Source organism: Haliotis asinina, chromosome 14 (assembly GCF_037392515.1).
Source record: "Haliotis asinina isolate JCU_RB_2024 chromosome 14, JCU_Hal_asi_v2, whole genome shotgun sequence".
In the NCBI taxonomy this organism is placed as follows: Eukaryota; Metazoa; Mollusca; class Gastropoda; order Lepetellida; family Haliotidae; genus Haliotis; species Haliotis asinina.
Window position 1 is genome coordinate 6687809 of NC_090293.1, and position 27026 is coordinate 6714834.

Sequence of the window (27026 nt, forward strand, 5' to 3'; positions counted from 1 at the left end):
AAAATAAAAAACATAAAAAATAAATAAATAAAAATGCCCAACTGCACTTAATGTTTGGTCAGATATTTTATAACCAACTGAAAAAATGAATTCGAAATGTGAAAGTCCAAAATGTGGGTATCATAAGCCTGTATACCAATGCCGTGAAGTAAAGAAGATTTTCAACTTGCTGAAAACTTGTTATGATTTATTTAATCAGTATTCATGTTGCTTAGCTAGTAGTGGAGATCAACAAACTGATGTTTATATAATTACATAACAACCCTTCCCTCCATAGCCCCTATTGGCAAAGCATGGACAAATAGCACAAAGCTTATTCATACAAAAAACATGAATAGGGTAAATATAGAATTCGTAATAATTTCACTGACATTTCCAGGCTGAAATTATGTTATCAAATATGTTTATCCTTTGATAGTATTTTCCAAAACCAGGCATTTCTGCTCCCAAAAGCTAAACTCAAAATAACCATAACCATGTTTGTTATTTTACATTGCAATGATATAACATCTCCATATCAGCAATGAGTGTCAATTGTTCCACTATCCAAACAAGGTCGAGGAACAAAGGCATCCGTCTCCTTGCCTATCAACATGATAGTGTTCCATGAGTTTGTACATTGTAATATTTACAGTTTCATGAAGTGAAGTGCCACTAATTACAACTGCAGTTATTTACATATCATAAAAAACACAAACAAAAACGCCAGCATTAAAAGAGGTGCTAAAAAGCTAGAGTGTAAATTATGCAGAGTTAAATGAGATTCAAGCAAAGTAAAGGCACGTACAAATAAAAAGGTTGTAAAACATCTCACTCACACTAACAAATATGAACCTTAATGATGGACACAGCATTTCTAAATAACGTTTCATGAATATTTTCTATTCAGATTCCAGAAGTAAAAATAATCAATCACCTTTATGGATGTGTCCATCTCTTGGTGTGTATACAGGAATAGTATGCAGTGTCTTTGATCATTACAAACTGTCCTGATACAAAACTAACAGGGTAAATTATTTGTCAAATCAGATCTGAAATTTTGAATATGTGACATAATAGTAGACCAGATGCCAATGATTTCTTTCTTTGTCTTCAGTAAAGATGAGATGAGAAACGACCCAGTGAATGAAAACAAAACAGCAAACTTAAATATAAAAGATATAAGATTTAATAGCAATACATAGCACGCATCACACAACACTTGAATAAAAGAAATGAGTAACCTCTAACAAACAAACCATCTGCAACAACTGAGAATACAAAAGCAAAGGAGTAGCTGCCTCAAAGGGTCATGTGACAATAAATTTGATTGGTCAACACACTGAGGCATCACGAGACAATGACACTTAAAGGTGAAAAATTTCCTCTTCTTCCTTCTAACTGATAGTCTAACTAAGCTTGTTATCTCACACTCTTTTGACAATGCTGGTCGGAGATTTCAAGCTGAACACTTGCACTACACAAACCTACAAAGCTGCGTGAGCTTGCACAAGCCCTCATTGGTCAAGTACGCCTGTTATCTACTGGCAATATCAGAGTACGATATAAGGCCAGTCCGGCTACTGGAGACTGGCTAGATTGCTGACAGATGGTCCAAATTTATAGCTATTCTGCCCAAAAGTCTGGCGTAAATTTTAGATGTTCCATACATCTGAGGTAATTCTTGGTGTCTGGTCTTGTTAACTCCATTTGGGGCAGATAACATTTTGATGTTACCAGCCCTAACATCAGGTTTGGTTTTAGGCATATTTCATACACTGGCAATGCAGTTAATTGTTGGAACTCTGTGGCTTTCAATTATGTCAATAACAATATGAACAACAATTCACACTGTTGGTGTAGGATGACACCAATTGACAGGTCTCTAATGGATCACTTTAAATATCAGCATGGCATGCTGGGAGACTTTTTTGTCACTGGGATTCATATATACAGGTTACACTGGTTATAAATACAGGCAGTGATGCATACATTCATCTTTGGCACAGTTTGATTTGAATGTAAATCTGAGGGTGTGAGACTAGCAAAATTCAACAAGGACAAACGGCAAAAATAAGGGAATGTTTCTCGGGCACATACTGTTTAAAGTGACGAGAGCGGTATGACTTTTCAAAAGATTTTTTGACAGAAAACATTTTTATATCTCTCTCTCAGAAATACAGCTTGGGAAGTCTAGCACATGTTAAGGAGTCATAGATTCAGTCTCACTTGTTCCTACAGACACTCATCCTTATAGTGGACAAATGGACAATTGGGAGACAGCCAAGTTAAAATTATATTTTTCAAATGGCAAAACAAATTTAAAAATTGTCATGCACACAAATAAAATTGATGCGCAGGTGCCCGAGAAACATTTCATTTTTGTTTATGTAGCCTTAATCATACATTACTACTTTCTTTTAAATACAACCTGATACATAGGGTTTAGACGAATACGCACGCGACTGTAACGTCCCTGAATCACTTGCTTTCTGAGATTTTATTCACAAGGTATTGTGTGCACCCAAGTGGGGAACTGAACCCAGATCTTCAGTGGGAAGACCAGGGTGTTTGGTGCAACAAGCCAATGATTTCACCAATATCCTCCTCTTTCCACCTTCATAACATATCATTAAACCACTTAAGATCAATTCAAGAATGCTGTAATATTACAACATAGTAAACCGTTACAAAGTACACTATTTCTTAAATCTAGAGAGTCATTTCATGTTATCATGAACTTAATTATGCATCTAACTATGGATAATAATCATAACACATAACAACCTCCACAAGTTCTGCACTAGGAGTGTATATCCACACTGAAATATATGTAACATATGAACTGGCAGCTTCAGACTTAACAAAGTCCCTGTAAACCTCAGTTTGTTGACCAATCGTATATTAATGCCAGCAGCACATACTGATGAGTCAACTGTGTTGGTGGAACACTGACACATACAGACAGCCATACATTGTTAACTAGCCCGGTTCCAACACTTTGGGACAGTCAAACCAGTAACAACCTCTGATGATGATGGTGATATGGTAGCTTTGTTATGACTGGCCACGGAATATAAACAAGAACAGAACCATAAAGGGCAAGTGTCTTACATAATCATGCCTTGTGCTATAAATAATGGCTTGAAATGCTTCGACTTGTGGATGTATTATAAGAAGGGTCAAAAGTTGAAAAAAACTCCACTTAATTGGCGCCTGCAGAAATATATTGAGCCACCTAACCAGGCACTTAACTCACGAAGAAGCATCTCTCCACCATAAGCATCCAAGCACGACTACACCGAGGCATACCCTCGTTGGTGTAGTCAACGAAGTCCACACCAGTTTACCAGCCAAAGGAGAAGGTAGACAGATCGAAAACTCATTTGTTGGTTGACTATTCTAGACGAGATTGTGGGAATGGAGCAGCATTGGACATATGCAGGTGTAAGTGTGGCTGTTGTTCACTTATAACAAAGTACATTGTTAGTCCCGCGTTGTGGAATGCTAGATGAGTTGTCTCCCTTTGGCTGACATAATTAGTTGATAGTTAAAGATTTCGTCAGTGTATTCACACTGACTATATCCTTGTTTCAAACGGGCTGGCGTTGCCATTGAATCCAGGGTTGGTAATTGTCTTTCCCTTTTCCTCAGTATCCATTATATCTATTTCGGGCAGTTTATGAGCTGGTTTCCATTCTGGTGTTGCTTTCAACAAGTGTCGGAGTTTCTGTGAAGGAACCGAACACACATGTCATATTCAGTGTTATATGGTATTTAACTGGGTTGAAACAGTATAATGTGGTGATAGTTGAACTACAATATTCTGCCATTGGTTCGGTATGCCGCAATGGTATTATTGCTTTTCATGCCATCATTTGTATCCAGTCATAAAATGACAGTCTTGTTCAGTCAAAGTAACAAAGATTAAGGCTATATCTTTTTCCAATGTTATTAAACAGTGTACAGTTTGCTCTTGTCAATTTCACGCATTATGATCATTATATGTACCGAACTGAGACAGACTAAACCTTGTACTGCAATACGTACTGTGATAAGATCATACCACATCACCAATAATCTGAACTAGGAATCCCTGTGGTTACATCGTACTTACCTCCAGCAGTGTCATGTCTGAAGGAGCGATGAGAACTTTATGTACACTCATGCCTATGATGAGTACCACTGGTATAAAGGCCAACACCCAGCCCACAGCATCAGCCCACACAGGATACCGCTTTTCTCCATACTTGATTGGAGTATACTGAATCCAGTTGAAGAACAGCAGAAACTATGAAGAGAAACAAGGGTTAAACGAGTGTGCAGTGTCACAGTACAAGGCCATAGTAAAGTTTCATAAATCCAAACCATACAGTTCAGAGCGACCGAGTAAGGTTTTATGCCAGATTTAGGAATTTTTCAGCCATATTGTGCATGGGACACCAGAAATGGGCTTTAAACATGGTACCAATGTCAAAAATCAAACATGGGTCTTCAGCGTCATGAAGTTTTCTTGCGTGATTGTCAATGTGTTTGGTTTAACAAAGCAAATATCAGAATATTAAGAATGAACTTGTGAGTTTAGTTTTATGCCGGGCTTGTCATTTTGTCAGCTATACCACAGTCTGTAAATAATTGAGGAAGGAGTAGACAATCCAGTGATTAACAGCATGAGCATTGATCTTGCAGTTGGGATTCGATGACATGTCAACCAAGTCAACAAGCTTGACCACCCGATCCTGTTAGTTGCTTCTTACAACAAGCATGGGTTACTGAAGATTAATTCTAACACCTATCTTCATGGGTGAGAAAAACAGGGATGTAGACACTGACATGGGTTACCATGGAGGTACTTCAGGCAAGGAGACAATATTTCATCATTCATTTCCAGTTAGGTGTTAAGGGAAATTCACTTCATCAAAGCAAATGAGCTTCACGTTGTTAAAGCCTAAAGTGATGGAAGTCTTAGATGTGTACACTTTGGTGAAAAGAATGAACATAAAAAGGGTTAGGGTGGTAACTGAAGCACTGATGACAAAGAATGCAATTTGCTGAATGACAAGTTTGTAAAAAGCAAATGAACCGGTATCATTATTATTATTAGTATTATAGTAATTATCATAGTTTATATATATGACCAGGGTCCTTGTCCAAGAAGTTGTGCCACCTCAACAACAGTTGGAAGTTAGTGTTAAACTGTTAACAGCCTTGTCACATTTTATTGACAGCTGGGTCAACAGCGCTTCAGCCAGGATGTTTTAGAGTGTTGCAAACTGGCACCTTCACTACTAAAATGTGTGCCAATGCACTTTTGCCATTCATGGTAACCATAGTATAGAAGACATGTGCATTATGCTAAATGTTGTGCCCATGTCTATGCACTAGCTTTGGAAAAACAGGAAAGTGCCATTGCATATGTTTTAGAGTCAATGGTGCAATGATGTTTGCCTGGGTGAAACACCAAATCAATTTGACTGAAAATAGCTGCCAACAACTAAACACTGGTGACGTACATGATGGGGAGCAACGTATAGAGATTTGGTGATTTAAAACAATACATATTCTTACAATCAATGTGCCTGGTGTCAAAAATTTCCAGAAAAGTTTGAAGAAGTTGTGCCAGTGACGACTCCTCACGCCAATCATCTGTTGAATATCTTGGAGGAATCTGTCACATCCTGGAAGAAATCATATAATTTGTGTTAAAAGTGATCACCTCATGAGAACATCTCATTGTCTTAGAGTAAAAGAGAAGACCATTGTTGCTTCATGAGTGCCGTTACAGAGTATAACTTACAATATATGATTGTAGCCTTGGTGTAGAGGTGGGACAAAATGGTGTGGAACACAGTGTGTTCAGGATTACTTCACTCTCACAGAAAGAGTGTGTATGTGTCTCTGTGTGACTAAAGTCTAATGTCTTTTACTACAGCATAACAGAGGCTAACAACATGAGCATCAATCTCCACAGTTGGGAAGTCGAAGAGCCTGATCACCTGCTCCATTGAGTCACCTCTCATTACAAGTATGGGTTGCTGACTTTCAATAGGAAACTGGATCTTCATGAGTAGGAATGAAGACAGTTTTCACACAGGATTAGTAATGCTGTAGCAGTCTGAGTATAAACAATGACTAAATAAGTGAGCTTAGTTCTATGCTGCACTCCGCAATATTCCAGCTAAATAGCAGCGGTCTGAAAATAATTGAGTATGGAACAGACAATCCAATGATCAACAGCATAAGCATCAATCTGCGCAATTAGGACCTGATGACGTGTCAACGAAGTCAGCGAGCATGACCACCAGATCCCATTAGTTGCCTCTTGTGACAAGGACAGTCGCCCTTCATGGCAAGCATGGGTTGCTGCAGGCCTTAACTGGTTGAGCATAAACAAATCGCAACAAACTATGAGTGAGTGAGCGAGAGTGTTCTTTTATTGCTCTTTTTTCAATTTTCCAGCAATATCAAGACAGGATACACCCAAAATGGGCTTCACACATACTATCCTTGTGGGAAATCAAACCTGGGTCTCCTGCGTCATGAGTGAATCAAACTATGATTTAATGAAGACTTACCATATATCCAAGATATGATAACGCACTCAAGGATTGCCATAAGGAAAACAGACCAGCTGGCAGCATATGTGTCCATCAAGAGTAAGATATACATTCCACCCTGAAAGGGAGAAGTGACAAAATATTTACCATTATGACATTCTCATTAGGGTTAGAAACCATACAAATTTTAAATGATCAAGTTTGGGATGTAGTGGCAGACAGTGGGAACCATGATATATGTTAACAGTGACACATACACTATTGGGACCTACTTAAGTCCCGGGTTCTCACCCACAACACAGCCTCACTGCTTTGATGAACTGAGTTAACACAGGCTTAAAATAGATGTAGGGCAAAGATAAATTTGAGGAAAGAGACCCTGATCATATTAGGACATCAAAAAAGGAAAGGGGTATCACATATTGGAATCTGTAGAGGGCTAAACCAACATGGGCTCATGACTAAAATTTTGCTAAAAACCCTATGTCATTTTGCAAATTTTAAAAAGGACACATGAAAACAAAAAGGACACAGGTACAATGTGTTTGGAGAGGTGGAGAGAGGGGGGAAGGAGGAGGAGAGAGGGCAGTAACAGATGCCAATCCTCTGATGGAGAAAAAATCTATACAAAATGAAATGGCTTTAACTTAATGTTTCGAATTTGCTAAAAACACTTTTGGAGAAAATAAATGACAATGCTTAAACCAGACAATCAAGTGACTGTTATCATGAACAATGATTCCACTGTACACTGCAACATTAGAACAATGACTATCAGTGGTGTATGTTAGGCAGGAAGTAGTAATCATCTTAACAGTTAGATTATGTGGTAAAAAGGCATCCCTATCAGTCGTAACAGTTAGATTATGCGGTAAAAAGGCATCCCTATCAGTCGTAACAGTTAGATTATGTGGTAAAAAGGCATCCCTATCAGTCGTAACAGTTAGATTATGCGGTAAAAAGGCATCCCTATCAGTCGTAACAGTTAGATTATGCGGTAAAAAGGCATCCTCATCAATTAAGGCCATTGTTGTGACCAGCATTGGGTGTTTGGGGTCCTAATCTAACTGGGACTACCTATTGATACTACTGAAGCTATGTCTTACCTCTGTGCATATAACAAGCCCCCCGAGGAAGCCTAAGACACTGACAGCCAGTACAACCCAGGTTTTCTTCTGACGCAGAGGAGGATATGTATCCTGGACAGCTGTCATTATTGTCTCCAACAAAGCAAACTGAAACAAACACAACCACTGCTGACATGTGCAACTACTATGATTTCTGATTATGTACTGATTAAATTACACACAGACATGATGGATATACTGTAAATCACGAAATTTTTGCGTCATGATATTTTTGCGAGTGGCGACCAACAGATGTTTTTACGTCACGATATTTTTGCTACTTGCCTAATTCTCAAAAAACATAGTTTAGTTTGACAGTTTCAAAGGTTACTTGCATCTGAAAGTTTTATATGAAATAAATCCAATCACATATTAAAGTTTGCCGCTAATCTTGAACACCATTCAGTTGAGTACTTCCGCATGTATGCAATCAGTGATGTTTTCCTAAAAACAACACTTGCTGCATAGGCCATATAAGCTTAAAACAGTTCAAGGGGATTAAATTAAATGGAATGACTCTAATAAATTGGCACTGATGAAGGATCAGTTTAGTCAGTGTCCGCGAAGCTGTTGATCTCCAGATTAAGTGTCATGAAACCTATCCACACCCGCTGGATGGTCTCAGCCTTTCAAACAGTCTCTAAGAAATGTGTGTTGCGGGGTTGGCGCCTGTCTGGACTATCGGACGTACTGATTGAGACTTTTGTTCAGGTATCCATTGTTTCACATGTGACACGTGAGTACGAGTAATGCTAGTAATTAGTCATTCTTCGCATTGTTGTCATTGCTTAATATATGAATAACAGATCTGTACAAATTTTCTACCCAGGTACCCCACTCTGTATTACCCTACCCAACATGTTAATTCCTGAAATCAATGTAATAGAAATAGCAATATGTTCTTCAGGTTGGAGGTTAAAATTTCGAGTTTTTCAATATCTTAGTCATGGATTATATTCAAAAGAAGTGACTGTACAGGACATCTGAATCTTCCAAGACAATTCAACCTTCTAACATCAAGAATAACATATTGCACTGCTTAATCTATTAGTCAGATGATCATAACAGTTCCATGTACTGAGATGGGTACCAAGGTATTTGGACGGGTACCTTGGTCTAACTAAACACCCACCCATCACAGGTAACCAGGTTACCCGTCCCAGCCCTAATCTGTAAGTAATCAGGGATGAGAATGGGTATTAATGAAAAAAAGAGGCAAATGGTCTGGACACCTTTGAGGTCGTGTTAACTAAAACAATATAACATATATCACGAATGACATCAGTGCCGTCAAATACATGGAATATGCGGATTCAAGGTAAATTCTCATCCCTGCACATTGTATTTCATAATGAATTATCAAATCAAGTTGCCTGGTCCTATTCAGTTAAAAAGTGGTCCTATATCGGTATGTGTTACACTGCATGATCTGTTACACTACAGAGAGACTGGTGTGATGAGGTAGAGAGCTGTGATATATAATACACTGAAAAGGAACCTGTGACATTCATTACACTACATAGTTAAGAGTTCAAGTCACATCAGCAGTATTTCAGGTTACCGTGCATTACATAGTGACTAGTGTGACAAGTAGAGAGCTGTCATGGACCTTACCTCACTTCCCATACCAAGTGTGATCAACATGAAAAAGAAAAGGAACGACCAAAGAGGGGAAACTGGGAGACGCGTCACCACATCTGGGAACACAATGAATGCCAAACCAGGGCCTGAAACACAACAGAAATAATATTCACATTTGTGGGATGGATATTTCATTTCAGGCTGGTTAAGAATGAAAAAGTTGGTTTTCGTAGAAGTGTGAAAAATAAAGAAAATTTATTCTTATAGTAGCTGGCCACAATTATGTATCCGATAACATGACTCGTGTGCATGCATGCATACATACTCACAACTACTACTTATCAGGCTAAAAGCAATATCATACAGTATAAACTATGGTTAAAAAAGAGCACTGATAAATAGGTTACATACCTTGCTCAACAACCTTATCTACAGGCATTTTCAGCTCATTTGCCAGATAACCCACTATGGCAAATATAACAAAGCCAGCAAATATACTTGTGCAGATATTTCCTATAGATACAATCAGAGTATCCCTGTAAAATAAGCAAAATATAGTTCACTTAATTTCATCACAAATCATAGATCTATTGAAACAAAATGGCAGTAAGAGAGTTACAGGTGACAGGATACATCAGTGGCCTACAAATCATTTAACATCCTCGTGGCGTCATACCTTTTAACAGACCATTACACTTCATAGCACTATATTTAATTAATCAGCATGAATGAATGGACACTCAGCACTCTGTCACTATCAAACCTAGTATTTCCTTTGATGCCAGTCAAACAAGTTTTCGACACTTACTTAAAGCAGTCGTTGTGGAACTTGTTGTAGCTGGACAGAGTAATAAGGCCACCCCAGGCTGGACTTAAAGCAAAGAATATCTGCACAGCAGCATCAACCCATGTCTGGAAATACAAACAGAAAAAGATGAACTAAGAACAGTCTGTCAGGAAATGTTTCAATTCCTTATCCAAATGTATTTTTATGCCGATAAATGATTAACACAACACAACACAACACAATATTTTGATGAAACTGTTTCCATACATGAATACAGAGAAATTACTGGACTTCAATGTATAATGACAAATTGGAAATGGACAGTCCTACCATGGAACAGAAATGAAGACACCCTGTGTACTTTATCTGACGAAGGCCAATTACCTTAGCTAGCTTGAGTTTTTCAAAGTCTGGTGTTAGGTAATATATAATGCCATCTTGTGCTCCCTCCAGGGTCACTCCTCGGAAGAAAAGAATGGTCAGAACCACATATGGAAAAAGAGCTGTAAAATACACCACCTGTGAAATAAACCATGGATAAGTGTGAGCAAGATGATTTAAATCACACTGATTATAATTACAGTGCTATGTTTTGCAGCACACCTACTTGGTCCTATGGAACAGCCTTGACTCATGCAGCCATAATATGCTGCATGTAGTTACCATGGTCACCATAAAGGTGGACAGGCATGTAGTTGAGTGAATAAAACTAAATAATGCTCTAAATTCGTAAAACCAAGTTAACTATTCATGAAAAATGTCAGAAGATGATAATCTTTTACATTGATAATATTCATGCAATCATTAACATTATCAGATATCTGCCACTGGCTGAACTCCGTGTTAATTCGAGGTTACTTCAGTCACAGCAACATAGGAGATCTGTGATCTCTTTGCGTGCCATTGTTCCAAACAGCTTCAATTATAACTCATAATACCACCCACCAGATTATCTGATCACACCAGTCTTGACTTAATAATTTACAAGCAAATACAAACACTATGTCCCTCACACATTAAAAAACTCAACTACATATAATACCAACCTTTCCTACAGACTTGACACCTCTACTTAAAGCAAGGAAAGTAAGTGTCCATGCAAAAAGAAGACACAGGGCTATTTGCCATTTCACTGTTCCTAGATCGGCTATGCTGTCTGTTATTGAGAGGATATTATTTCTGTAAAAGAGCAATCAATACAAATATATAGTGGACCCATTCTTATTGACACAGGTCTGAATGTCACAGGCATTGACAATTTGAAATCAATCTTGAAAATACCATGATAACCAAAGATGCATGATAGATGTACTATCAAAATCTGTTACAGTGGTTCAAAAATCCCATCGCCTGACGCAAGGGACAAGTCAGTTTTCATATCGGGCAATCAAATAATGGTATCTTACTCGTCTGTGGACTACTATATAATTTCTACTTATGGTTTCAAACTGCAAATAACCTTGGATTTCATTCAATGTCTGCTCATAATGAAGCTATTAAAGTTAGCACTAATAATAAAGTAGAGCTAATAGAGAGTGAAATTATCACTCTTCGATAAATAGTCCAGTAAACACAACATCACACATTGTGTCATAAAATTAGGGCAAGTGGAAAATTAGTCAGGACAAGTTACTTTCTTGAAGTCACTTGCACTGTGGCAAGTGGCTTTTCAAAATATTTTTGAAGCCCTGTGTTTAAGGTGGTCATTTCAGCAATAGATACTAATTAATTTAGACGATAGATGATAACTGATTTAAGATTGATACAGATCTATGAACATTATGTAAGGCTCTTTGATATTTTCACTTTAAGCTGACAATATCATGCAAGGATCCACTCTGTCTATGGGGGGCACCTTCCAAGCATGGTCATCATATGAAAACCCTTGACAGTTGACTAAAACCCTTTATGAGCATGATTCCATCAATCTTATATCTTAAAGACATTTTCTGTTTACACTTAAAAACAGTAATGAACTCACTCAAAGAAATCCTGGGCTGGTGCGTGACGTGATGTAACATTGACTTCTGTAGTTATATTATTTTCGGCAGCGTATGTAGAATTGTAGCAGTGACTCTCAAAGTATACAGAGCCATTGTTATTCACACAGTCATCAGCATCCGTGTAGGAATAGCAATCTGAAACATCACACACATTGGTCACTCAGCAGATTTAGTAAATAAAATCACATGATAAGTGACATTTGACACTAAACCAAAGACACCAAGAAAACTTCAAAATTATCTTTCATCTTGTGAATTTAGTCATCCTTAGTTGGCTATCTGCACAGGATTAACAAATAATTATCCCACAAGCTAATATCTGGGATGGCAACAGGTGAAAGTGATTTCAGCTGAAAATCAGATGGAGACCTGGGAGTTCCATTCCAGGATCGATTGATTTGCATTTAAATTCGTGGATTTCAGCAGCCTTGCTGAAAATTGCCATCCCTATAAGTCCTCACTGGACAATTTCCGCAAAATCATTTTCCCAACAAATCAACACACAAGGTGCCAACAGGGTTCACGCACACTGCCACCAGTCTTCACTTACCCTTTGTTTTCCAGGGTGAGTGACATCTCTGCCAGGGCAGCTCCGAGGTGAAGGATGTGAACATGTAGAGCACTGCCCAGGCAATGATGACCGTGTAGTAGAGTGAGACCAGGGCTGACACAGCCACCATGCCGTAACCCACCCCTGCAAACGTATCAAGCTTTATGCAACAAACCTTACTCACCATTTACTAGGATATTTTAGCACATTTAACAATTCTATTCGTGAACATATATTCAGCAAACTTACAGTACTGACCTTGAACTGCAACATCTGAGGCGATGAACATCTTACCATGAAAATGTACCCATTATTGTGTAATGATCACATCAAACATCACAACGTACAGACCCCATTTTTTTCCTCAGCTCAGGAATTCTGTTTCAATATATGTACTCTTTCCAAATCACAAAAACAATGATGTACTATTTGAACATAATTTTAACTGAAATAATTCATTACGAAAAATCAAAAAAAGAGGTTAGAAACAAAGAGCTGATATTAAACTAAAGAAACACTCCCTCAAATGAACCACAAACACATTTACTTACTTCTGCGCATGGTCCAAATACATCATATGTGGTGCTCAAGATTTAGAGTCAATATTTGTATATGAAACCCTCCATATATTAACTCTTGAAGTAAGCGCTAAGGCATATCACCAACACTGGGACTGAAGTAAGGAAGATGATGACTGGAGGTTTTGTGTGCACTTTCCACCATGATGAGTGTAAGAATTAGCCAAAATTGGTTTTATAATGGGCTTGCAGAATTTCAAACATCTTCGCATTATTGGAAAAGGTTTCAAGGAAAACAGATGTTTGGTTAACTTCCATCTCTAAAGGACTCCTTGACTTAAGTCTGAACACTATTCAAGCAAACTTACCGTAGAAAAGAGGACAGATGCGGTCAAAGATGCCAGCTGGACCAAGCGCAGCAAATTGACCAAAGGAGAGTTCCAGGAACATCATGGGCAGTCCGACAAGCAGCAACATGATGATGAAGGGGAAAAGGAAGGCCCCTGGGAAACACAAGACTTTCAGTGTAACAAGGTAGATAATTTAAAGTCTCTGCTAAACAAAAATGTATTCAGTGGAAGAACTCAGAAACTGAACAAATCCAACCTACCCATTGTGTTAATCACAAGATTGTCTGGTTCAGGCATAACTATTCACAGACTATAGATACAGATGTTGTACATTACTGAAGGTAATGTTAATTAACGAAAGTCAAATGATGACCCACCTCCACCATTTGTGTATGCTAGGTACGGAAACCGCCAGACATTTCCCAGACCGACTGAATATCCCAACAGAGACATGAGGAAGTCAAAGCGACCCGACCAGTTTCCTCGATCAGCTGGATCTTGGACATTTCCCACCAAGTCATCATCGAGGGGGGTGAGAACTGCTGTACTGGACACATCCTGGGCAAGCTGCTCATTGGGGTTCTGAAATAATCATTACCAACATGTGTGAATGGCCATTAGTTTATGGTGACATTCCTATGTACACAAGGATCCCTGTTGCTTCAAAACGAGTGAAACATGACAAATATTTAACTATTGTTTGGGTAAGTTGCATTAATTAGTCTCTTGGTTGTGTGTGGGTTTTCATTTGCAGTTGTCTGACAAAACATCATCAGTCAGTTATGCCATCAGCAAAAACTGCTAGCACTAAACAGCTGATCATGAAAAATATAACAGATTCAAATAGAAGAAACTGGGCCTTCCATTTCTTCTTTTTTAACAAACATCTTCAAAACGTCTTTTTCTGAAATTACTTCTATACTACTAAAAACTTTGATATGGTAATTCCTGTTTGTGAAAGCAGAAATACCCTGTCTAAAGATGAATACCACTCAAAGGACTATACACATGGTGACTGCAGTGCTTTGGTAATATAACTCCCACACTTAAACATAGACTTACAACAGTCATAGCTCTCCATCACTTTTCGGAATGGTGCCCAGAAGAATAGTGAAATTTGTAGATAGAACCTCTGTAGCCAATCAGTTTTGTGGACTAGTGACATGATATATTGATAACTCTGCTGCACCCTTGTTTCACATTGTATTAATGAACGTGACAAACAGGTGAGATGAATTGATGAGTGACAGGTGATGAAATGAACAGGGATGAAGAAATGGGTTCAAGACAAGACGAGTGTGAATATTTCAGGTAGGGTGAGGGCAAGCCATGCACAAGAGGCAACTAATGGTGGAGAAACAGGCAGAAACACAACAGAGAGGAAAATATTCATCTACAAACAGCCCAACCCATAGTTGAAAACACCCAAATAGTTATATCAAACATTTCTTTGCCAAATGTATATTCTGGAACTATTCTGAAGAATTGAAAGATGTTATTCATATGTTCAAAAAAACATTCTGACAGTGACCCAATGCACGTGGCATGTAAATATTGCAAATAATTACATCAGGTTCGAGAGTGTTTTCAGGGTAGTCTTGCTTGTACCATGCCACGCCCCACTTCGCAGGCTGCTCGCTTGGTTGCTCGCCATCATGATATTTCTCCGTGCCCCTCTGAAACGGAAAGCACATACACAACATTGCCCAAAAATCACCCCAAACAGAAGGATATAAAAATCAATCAAAGCCACTCTATGCAAAAAAAAGGATGGCACCGACACCCAGTCTAGCACATGTGAACAAACCACTACAATCACGGCTGCGCAGATTAAAATATTATTGTTTCACAAATAAAAAGAAAAGAAAAAAAAAAACACCCACTGCAAACTGCAAATCGAACAAATCACACTTGCAACACAGATAAATAGGAAGGTTTGTGATGTTGAGTTAATGATGATGGAAATATCTTCTTGACATGATCTGCTTGTGGAATGACTATGTTTTCTGAGAAAATATGACCTTAACAAAGCATATTGAAACACTGGTGACGTTGAATCATGATTGGAGCACAACAGCCTTGTCAGTTCTTTTACGCTGATTCAATACCCCTATTATGTCAGGTCATCATCTTGGTCATATAAATATCACAGAGGCCTCTGATGGTGCACCATGTAAGCTTCGTTAACATAATAACAAAGTTTTAATCAGGCAAACACTTATCCAAAGGTTTCACAAGCTGAAAGTGGTCCCCTGTGTAGATATTTATTGATATCATCTTTAAGATTCTTACAACTGACAACAGACTGATAAGATTACGAAATGATTAAGTTTTAGAGCAAATTACCTCCCTTGGTCCTGAATCAGTATTTCCATGTTGTGACACATTTCAGAGTGACACTGTTCAAAACAAGATGTCTTTCTATCCTAAAAATCAGTTGAACATGGATATTAATATTGTTGCAACTATGTAACAGGATTCACAGAACAGCATTAACCGTAGATCTATCTGTTAAATCACACCCCAACATCTAACAATACTGGCAACTTTCACAAGGCTCCCTTCCTCAAAAAAAAAACAAACAGTGAATTCTCCAATTCCAGCGTACAAAAACATATGCTTGTCTAAAAATACAAGACAAACAGCTGTAACATACCTGTGTACCAAGACATGTTAAACGAAACAGAATCGTGCACTTGAAAACAGGCAGAAGCTAAGTTTGTTGAGCAGTGGGGAAGACCAGTACATTGAAAATGGTTTCAGAATCTCACAAAGGGCATGATGTATGTCAATGGCGGCTCCATGGAAATGAAATATCAGAGAGATGAAAGTGTGGGACAGTTTGCTGGGGAAACAATGTTAGTATACTGTGCATGAGGATGAAGGTGATCAGACATTCAATCTGTTTGTTCATTACCATTGTCCATCTTTGATCTTATGGCAGAAGTCACAGAGATGCATAATATTTTCTTGAGGTCTATTAGGCTCAGCAAATAATACTTCATCATCAAAAGAGATACAAGATGAAACATGGTAACAAGCAGTTTTGGGCAGACTGCTCAGAGATTTATTTTCACCCAGTCAGAGCCTTACTTGGCCCTTAGTTTCCTGTTAAATACCATTAGCAAATGGAAGTGAAAATTTGCAACACCATGTCGTTACCATACGTTTAACCCATATAGATACTGATTTATTTTTCATCACCAAACCTGATGAAGTTGAAGGGACAATGAATGCTCTGACAGTACATTGTATATAATCTTAACATGCTCAAATATCTCTGAAGTTAGGTAATAGGAAAATAATAAGTTTGATTGTGCACACTGTTTTGTATAATAGTGTTACGAGAGTGTATTTTCTGTATATTTTGTTATTAATTCAGTAATAATTATTTTTTGGTCACAACGTTTAGTGTTTTGAATAATAATAATAATGATGGGTCACATTTTGTATAATAGATGATCCACATTTTAGGATTCTCGCAGCAGGATTGTCCGGAAATTATTTGCCCTTGACTTCCTGTTTGTTTACTTCCTTGAGGTTATTCTGGGGCATTCTACAGTGTTGGCGATGGCCGTAGGTGCTAGAACTTTCGGGAAATGACTGAAAGTATATATATAGGCTAGTTGCCATGTTGTGAGTGACTCAGATTCACACATTCATATGACTGGAGTATATCATCAATCGCTGCCAACACTTCATAGCCACCGTCAGACCGCTCACTGTCTTACATTCTGCACGACTGTTTCTCTCTCAAACTAAGTCTTTGGTGAGTTTGCTATACAATATATTTTGTGCCAGTCTACTCCCATTTCTGAGAACTCCCAGTTGTGAGACAGTGGAGTAGGTAATAAGCAAAGAAAGCACACCATACTCCCTCATCTGATAGAATGGATTAACTTGAGTTAATTTGGGTTTAGATATGTATCCCCCTTGACTTGTTATCTCACTGAAGATTTTCTTTTTGTGGTGGTGGAGCCAATTGGGGTTTCGGGGATCCGCCCATGGGTATCTAACTAATTTACTGTAAATCATAAAATCTGATTCCATTAACTGTTTTAATTATGATAAATATATATGAATTTATTAACCTCTGCTCTTTTCGATCACCATTACATGGCAGGTCTTCAGCAAGTGAGTGAGTGAGTTTAGTTTGATGACGCACTTAGGAATCTTCCAGCTATTTGGCAGTGGTCTGTAAATAATCCAGTCTGGACCAGACAAACCAGAGATCAACAGCATGTGCATGAACATCGACCTGCACAATTGGGAATTAATGACATGCAAGTCTGACACTCGATCTCATTAGCTGCCTGTAACGACAAGCATAGTCCCCATTCATGGGAAGCATGGGTTGCTGAAGGCCCACTCTACCCTGGACTTTCATGTGTTTATCAACAAGTACCGATGTCAGCCTGGCCACTCCACATCTTTCATACTATATTTCATTATTTTTTTTATCTGTCGATGTTCTTTATTGAAAACATTAAATGTTCTTTAACGAACAAAATCTTCTGCATTAATTAACTCATTAATGAACCATGCCTCCTGTGGGTACTCTTCAGCAACTGGCCTTTTCCTACTTCCGTCGTAGGGATGGAGAAGCACCACCTATGTGCATTCAAGCATTAATTAATGTCTCATAACTGGGAGTTCTCATAACTAGGAAGGTGCCTGCCGCTACCATTTTCACGAGGCCATGTGCACCACAATGTGAATCAACAATATATGGTTTGGATAAAATGAACATTGTGGAAGCTGTCTAAACCGGCAATCATTGGGACTGAAGAAATAATTTGGTTTTGACAAGGTGCTGGACCACAAACTTGCCAGATTGCACAGATGATAGTTTTGACAGCTTCCACTGTACATATACATGAACCATATACCACAGTGAAAGTGTCACATTTCTGTCCATAATACCATTAAATGATAAAATGTGCTAAGAGAGTGTTATCTGTAATTTCTACTATGACTGATTACGTGATAGCTAACAATGGGTCACAATATTTAGAGTTTCATGTGTGAATTGTGGGTCACTGTTCATACCATACATGTCAATGGTAATAGTATTTTGATAGCTCTCCAGTTACCTGCCCTTGGCAATCTACTGTTTACTTCCATTTCGAGAAAGTTCTAGGTTAATGACGATGCGGTCGCACTGTGCTTGAATGTTCCTGATACTTTGTCAGTGCATATAAACACTAGTTGTTGTGTTGAGAGACACACACAGACTTAAACTATGAATTATTGGAGTTGTGTGTCTCTGCCTATCAATGCCTGTTTGTCAACGACATTATCTACATCACATCCTTTGACACAGTCAACCTGACGATTGACTTTGAAAACTAGCTCCATCTAGTATTTCTGCTCTGTCTGTAATGCCAAGATTTTAGTGAGCTGATATTTGATATTTCTGACCCATTCCAGTAGACTAGACTAGAAATTTCTATTGAGATTCATTGAACTTGCTCACTGTTTGCTCAATATATCATTGACTATTTTTGACTTGTCTGTGTTATATTTTGCTGGGTCAGAGGGGATTTCTTATATCTTTTGTCACGCCATTTATTAACTGTAACAAATAAACATGTAAATATGTTTATATTCACAAAAACATCAGTTTGACAAGAATTGGGTTTCATTACACTGGTTAATATTAAAAATAATCATAATTCAAAGAGTGGGTGGATTTCCTGATCTCCATTAATCTGAATATGTATAAACCAACTGAATCAATTACTGACCAGAAAACTTCTTTCACAACACAGACTAATTTTTTTATCAATACAAACGGTTAAGCACACTGAATAATTTCCCATAACTTACGTCCAAACACACCTTGAAAAAGCACAAATTACAGTTATCCACTGGCTAAAATTAATCCTCTCTTCTGATATCTATCTTCCAATCCTATAAAATATTCAGCAGGGGAAAAAGAAACAACCAGATGTGATGTTGAAGATATGTAACTTATCTTGACATTGCCTACCAAACAAATCACTAAAACAAACAGAGAACCAGACGGTGCGGAAACAGAAAGCCAAAATCTTGCATGTCAAATTAGCTATCATATCAGAGTGAGTTTAGTTTTACGCCGTACTCAGCAATATTCCAGCTATATGGCAGCAGTCTTTAAATAATCGAGTCTGGACCAGACAATCCAGTGACCAACGTGAGTATTGATTTGTGCAATTGGGAACCGATGACATGTATCAACTAAGTCAGCAGGCCTGACCACCCACTCCCGTTTGTCACCTCTTACGACAAGCATAGCCGCCCTTTATGGCAAGCATGGGATTCTGAAGGCCTATTCCACCCCTGACCTTCACGGGTCTATTATATCAGAAGAATCACTTTTTACAGCTCCATATCTCCACTAATGAAGCAAATACATTGCACCAACCAACTTAGCCCTCTTCAGTTCAAAACAAAACAGTAGTTGATGTTATCTGATTCTTGCACTTTCTCATATTATATCCCTTTACGTCTATTTACTATCTCAAAATTAACATTTAGTCTTCAACACATTTTACTGAACATAAAATTTCCTAGAAGTTAGATTGACATACGTATCTATTTTTATCATCTAGGCTGGTTTTAAAGTAAAGCCTAAACAAAAATAATCTTTTACAGCGCATTAGTGCAGAACTTGACCATGTAATTTCTCACCATGGTCAGACATTCGTAGGAATGCTTGCAAAAGTACCAGCAACAACTGTCTAAAACTGTAAGTACAGGTAATTTTGCAGACAATTACATATAACTAAAAACTGAATTCAGTGAAATCTTTTGTGCATAACAACAGAATTCAGCAGTGTAACAGTAAGTCTGGCTCATTACAGTGGTTTTTCACCTGTTGTTTGTAAACTGGGCTTCTACATCCAGAGATAGTCCTTCCAGATATCAGCTGTCATTGTTCACATCCTGTACTAGAGAGCACAATGGTTTTTTGTTCTATTCTAAGATGCATGATGTCTCTGGGTGACTTTATCTGCATACACGAAAAAAATACACAACTGACTCGTTTTCCTTTTCCTGCAGGAAATATTATGGCCACCTTTGACTTATTTCTGCATGTTTCATGACTACAGGATGTTTTAGGTAAATTTACATGCATTTCTTTCAGATCTCTTTTCATAAAGAAACTACAAGAAGCCATGTACACACAGTGAACAATAGCTAAAAGCTTAAGTTACCTGTGATCATAACTAAAGATAAGATATTTGTAACTTCTCATTTGGTGTCAGTGTTATTTCTTTTAACACTGCAAATTGCTACGCATGTTTAAACTAAACTAAAAACTATAGTTGTAAACCATATTTCCATTAATATCAATACATACTAAAACACCAGGGAACATTTGAGACCGGTTTACTTTCTCAATTTGATGACTGTTTGCCATAACAAAAACTGACAAATTTGTTCTTGATTTGGAAATTACAAGGTAGATCGCCCATAAAAGTTGTCAAATGTAACTGCCCTGATGTCACTTCTCATGAGCAATGAACTGATTCTAGCAAATGGACATGATCAAAACAACAAGCATCACAGTTTCTAGCGTTCCATTAATCATGCTTTCTTCTACCTGAACTTCCAGAGTCTTGGCCGTGTGAAGAGCTATATCAGGGATACCATGCTGATGTGACAAGCAGTGTCCATGCATCCTCATTCCAGGTGTCAACAGGTGGTCAACTACATGACTTTCCGAACGATGCGCATCCATGGAAATACAGTATCGTTGGCAACAACTGATCACAGCTACAAGCACAGTATAAATAATACACTAGGCCCTGCCAGAACCTCTTGGTATTTGAGGCAGTTACTGAACTTCGCCATCACATGATGTAAACAAAACCTACGAAGCTTGTGACCTTTCATTATACAAGCCTTTGCCAAAACACGCACACCTCCAAAGCCATGTTTAATACTAAGCTGTAATGGATCTATTCAACACTTGCCTTCTGGGGCGCTGCTCAATGCAGATCCCACCTACACCAAACTGCAATGTAATTGTTTACATTAACGTGGCTGGTATTCAGTGGTCTTATCCCGTTAATGTAGGTTAATTACAAATTACAATCAACTGCCACGTGAAGCTTATTGATACTTATATTGATAACAGAGGTTGGGTAAAAATTGTGTTGATATTTTAACCAAACTGCAGAACTGCTAGGAACTTGTCATTGTCTTAATTGTTAAATGTTGGTCCTCTAGGAAATGGGAAGTCTTCCCAAAATAATTTACCTTGGAATAGCAGCGTACTGCTAATTTCAATTGGATGGCAAGTATTTCAGATCTGATTGTAGATTGTATGTACATACACCATCTCTTTTATAGCTTATATTAGCTAAGAAGACAAATCTGACTTAAGTTTGAATCACCTGTGGATTACTTCTATTCCTGGTATCAGAAACATGAGAACCAAGTATTTATCCCCAGCTTTGTTGCAAATATATCTCAATATTGTAAAAAAAATACCACAATAAATTAAATATTGTGTGTTATGAAAGAATACACCATCCATTTCAGTTTCAATAGAATTAGCACTCATTTGCTACGTCAACTCACTGTGCTCTATTTGAGGGCAAACAAAACCTTACGGTAAGGTGAATTCAGGATTTAATATCGTAAGAAATATTTCAATAAGATATGGATGCACTTGTTTGTATGCATGTGATTTTTTCTACCTGTCCAGTCTTAATCAATTTTATGATGTAGCCCAATGTAATACAGCAGTCTATCATCACACAGTATACAGCACCTATTCTGACCATGTCTTGTGTTATTCCCCTACTGATATTGTGTTCCACTTTCCATTCACCTTTTGAGCCTGCTCTGACCCTATCTGTCTGGAATCTCCACCACAGTTTATCAGACATACTATCTCAGTGACATTTTCATATTTGTCAAACACTGCCTTTCGTGGTCTAAGGTGTAAGTATCTGGCACAATGCCAAATAATGTGACCTACTCCTGACGGTGCTGAATGAAAGATCTCTAGAAAACAATGCTCTTGGGAATGAACGAAGGGTATTACTAAGCATAGTATGTTTCATATCTCTGATAGGGATCTTGTATATATTGTATCTATATGGTTATATATGGAGTATTGTAACTTTTTCCCCACAAGCAGTTGACATTCACATAGTCCCTCAAAGTCTTTCATTGACAAAACACATGTCCTACTTCTAGGACAGACAGACAGACAGACAGGTTTTATTCAGTAGTGAAGGCCCAGTGGCCCATAGTACAGTTAATTTTTCTTTTTAACAAACATTGGTCACGTGACACGAAATTATGGTTTTACATGTAATTTAAGGATGGACATCAAATGTTTAATAAAACTGGCAGCTGATTTAATAGTGTCATCGTTTTTAGATTTAAGTATTTTATATATCGTTTGTGGGGAATCATTAAAGCATTTTAAATACTTCCTTCGGCCGGCAGAGAATGCCTCACAATCTAATAATAGGTGACATTCGTCTTCAGTTTTACCAGAAGAACAATAAGAACATGATAAATCTTCTAGTGTATTTTTATCTTTTCTATAACGCTGTATTTTTAAGGCATGTAGAGAGATTCTAAATTTACAAAAATTCTAGGGCCCTACATCATCAGTACATGTCACAAAAATGTAGAAAAACACACTATTGAATTGCGTCATTAACCATGAACAGTGACATGTATCTCATTTAAAAGAAAAGTTGGCTACTCTAATGTTTCCTGACTATACAGTTTTAGCTACAGCACTTCAGGCAGTGTACACAAAATAGTGTACATTCCATTAATTAGACAGGTAAACAATTACAAATATGCTATATTACTTCTTTAAATACTATTTATTTGATTAAGTGTCCAAGAATGATATAGGATAAAAGTACCAAAAGCACAAGTTTTACTTGTCCAAAACAAGTAAACAGGTAATTTATAATTCATTGTCACAAATCTGCAGTAGCCAAAGTCTCCACACACTTACTAACAGCATCTAAGTTGATAAAGTAAGAGATATTAATGAACTTACATCATCTCTGTGACACTGAACAACTGTTGAATCACTAGCCGTCATTATGAGTCCGTGTAAAGACTTCTCACAATGTAGTGACACAATTCAAACAAACTGTTCTGCAGTTCAGACTTTGAGTACATATACCCTGTCTAAAAGGTGAGATTGCTCTAGAAGATGACTCTGCATATTTCTTATCGGAAACAACTCCACACTGTTATGGGTGTGGGGTATTTGGTATCATGCTTAGTCAGCACAACAGACACAAAATACACATTTACAAATGATGCAACCTTCCAACTCGCATGGGACTTCAGTGCCCATTTTCGTTAATTACTTCACTTCAATTTTAAGTTATTTTATAAAAGAAATCATATTTTCATTGATTAAAGTGTTGATTCACACTTCAGTCAGTAATATCACACCTAGATGGTGATCAGCGTTAAAATGAAGCATGATATGTAAGGCTTTGAAAACTTATCTCAAATCACAAGGCTTGACTACAAACCCTGGTCCAGGTGGGACAAACACAAAAACATAGGCATGTTTGGACTATTCCTTTCCAAGAAATTCAACAAGTGGGTATGTTTTGGAATGCGTTGGGCCCAAGTTGTCAGTAAACAGGTTTAATCTCAATGATTCAATGTACACATATACAAGACATGATCACATGCCAATACAGTGTAGTTTATAATAAAAATAATATATATCTGAGATACACAAAGCACAAATGCTAATTTGTCAACCTTCTTTTTATTCATACAGAAGTCCAATATAAGCTGTCTTGGCAGACTGGAAACAACATTTTTAACATTTGTCATTTGAATTTTTAAACATCTTAATAAAGTCTGTATTGTGAAAAAGCGCGAGGCATTTCTACATGTCATTCAACACGATAGATGTAATGTGAAACAATTTGCACATTAAGTTCACTTTGGGTATATTTTGCCCTATATTCACAAAAAAACAAAACAAAGAAACAAAAAAAAACAAAAACAAAAAATCCACCACCATGTGTACAAAGCTGTAACAATGGGAGACTGACGATTTCACCTCGAGTTGTTCAAATAACATGTATAATTTGCAACATTAGCTGCAGGGAAGAAAAGACTTATCTGATCACAATTCATTTATCTCATGTCTTCAATCTAAAAATCTCTACAGCGATTGAAAGTGCATGCATGGTTGAGTAAAAATTGGTAACTGATTCATAACAAAGGAACATAACTGAAAAGGACGTGTCTATTAAATTCCGTTTTGGGGAAAAACTTTATAGGTCTAAAAAAAAAGAGTAAACTGTGAAGATTAACAAGCACGGTCGATGAAGCTCAGTAGCCTCACTGAAACATTTCCGCTTCCAACTGTTCCACTAGATAATATAGACCTCTAGATCTGTGTAAACAACGGTCTTTATAAACGAATCATTGGTAATAAATCCAAACAAAATCACAAATGTGCTTATTTGAAACCAACACAAACCAAAAGATCCAAAACGAAATGCCACTTGCTTGTAAAAAAAACTCTCTGCCTAAGAATAAGACAAGAAATATTGGCGCCGTTTTAACCCGCGTAAACCTGAGTAAATACTGAAGCTTCGGGGAAATAGTTCATTTTCAATCCGCACGAATGTTCCAACTTCTTAATTTATCTAAAACCAACTCCAAGAGCCCATGCGGCTAAATATGGAATGCGACGGAGTACCGTCCGACAGAGACTGGGGCGCAGACGACTAAGTCATGCTTCAAACATGTGTGCCTGAATCTATCCGCACTGATCGCGGTCTATGTTCCACGAAACGAAAACATAACAGAAATCAATGAGAAAACACGCCAATTTAGCATTAAACTACATTTCAATGTAACTGAATCAAAATCCCGTTGAAAATAGTGGCCACCACTGCGAAAAATCGCGAACAGCTACTGCTAGGGCGCCGCTTGTCGGTATTGTTAGTAAACACGGACGTGTCCTTACGAGATGATGAAATACCCAAAGCCATTGAACGTGAATGCCATGTGCTCAACATGTTCTCGCCATGTTTTGCCCCTCATAGAACGATTTCTTCGTTAAACTTCACACTTACCAACAAATCAACTTGAGCCTCATTTCTAGAATCATTACTGTTGTTCGAGTTGTCTAGTTCCCCGTTAGTATTCTGGACATTTGGGTACAAGTTGTGCTTTGTGCTCGCAGCCATTACTGTTGTCGATTCAGTCTAGTCTGCGCATGCGAGAGCACTGAGACGGGAGGTAAACAAAACGTTATAACGGGGGTGACTCGTTACACGCCAATACACAGGCACGTTCCCACCCACTGAACATTGACCGAATGACCACATACAGACATATAACAAATACTGTAATATAGTCACATATAAGTTATTTGGAATTAGCCTTTATTACTTTGGAGACAGACTGCATCAAAAAGTTCCCGCCAAATACGCATTACACATTTTGGCACTGTGCCAAAAGCGTGAGTACACGCCATTAATTGCAAATTTGAAATGTTTTGAAATCAGCAAGGCAATAGGCCATCTATTGGTTCTGTGTAGTCCTGCTTTACAATGGTGAGCGGAATAATAAATATACCGTCTGGATTAATTTGACGTGAATGGAACACATTGCAAGAGTGTTTACAAAAATAGATTTCGATCACTGTAATCTCGTGATGGGAAATCGATTACTCAGTGGCATCCATCAAGTGAAAGGTCAGAACCCGCGACATGGTAGGAGCGGCATGTGAGCAACATAATTAGGTCATTAGGTAAACACGGCAACTATGCATCTAGTCACCTTGAACACAGAAGTAATATACACAGATCTGTGCATCAACATCACGGTCGACGTGTCTTTCAGGACGTTAAGTTAGGCATGGGTTATAACATGTTGCAATAGATCTTTTAAAAACAGTTGAATCTGACATATCTTCACAATCAAATTATGTTATTTGCAAGTAAATAACACCTAGGTATCGACTATTATAAGTGTACTAAAAATTTATAAAATGACTATGGTTTTTAGTAAATCCCTCTTGATATCCATACGTTTTAGCAAGTTGGATATAGCCTATAACGTTTTAAGCATGACAAGTAACACAGGTAAATATTCCCTTTATATAGAGTGGATCCAGGATTTTTGTGTGTTTGTGTGTGTCGGGGGAGGGGGAGGGTTTGCACGTGCCTACCTGAATCGTGAACCTCTAGAATTAGCCAAAATAAGCTGTTTTCTCAAGGATGAACTGTTTAGCAGTTGGACCTTGAATGTGTTTCCATGGGCATTCGCAAGCACATACACGCACACGCACATACACATGCTCGCACACGCATACATTTGGAAGCATATATACATGACATATCAGTATTCCACCAGTTATATATCTGCACTGACTGTACACAGGGTCACTTATGTGTGCAATGTTGTGATTTCAAACAGAACCTCTCCTTTTCAAAAAGGCTGTGTCCGCTTACTTTTTATCCAGCTTGTGTGACAAATGGTTTGTGCATGCACGGTCTCGTCGCCTGCCGCCGTCACGTATATACCGCTCCCGTTGACGGTGTAAATAACGCGGAAAG

At 37.9% G+C, this 27026-nt stretch overlaps 1 protein-coding gene across 1 annotated transcript; it reads right to left on the reverse strand.

Moving 5' to 3' along the window:
- Positions 1 to 1145: 1145 nt before the first annotated feature.
- On the reverse strand, positions 1146 to 25657 carry LOC137261208 (sodium- and chloride-dependent glycine transporter 1-like). The gene is made up of 16 exons (XM_067798916.1): positions 25539 to 25657; positions 15021 to 15128; positions 13830 to 14034; positions 13471 to 13605; positions 12585 to 12728; positions 12013 to 12169; positions 11078 to 11210; positions 10416 to 10550; positions 10053 to 10156; positions 9656 to 9780; positions 9278 to 9390; positions 7643 to 7771; positions 6555 to 6654; positions 5548 to 5657; positions 4097 to 4270; positions 1146 to 3709 (listed from the first exon to the last, which is right to left on the reverse strand). Exons 1-16 carry the CDS (start codon positions 25650 to 25652, stop codon positions 3560 to 3562), a joined length of 2136 nt encoding a protein of 711 aa, XP_067655017.1. The 5' UTR covers positions 25653 to 25657; the 3' UTR covers positions 1146 to 3559.
- Positions 25658 to 27026: the final 1369 nt, after the last annotated feature.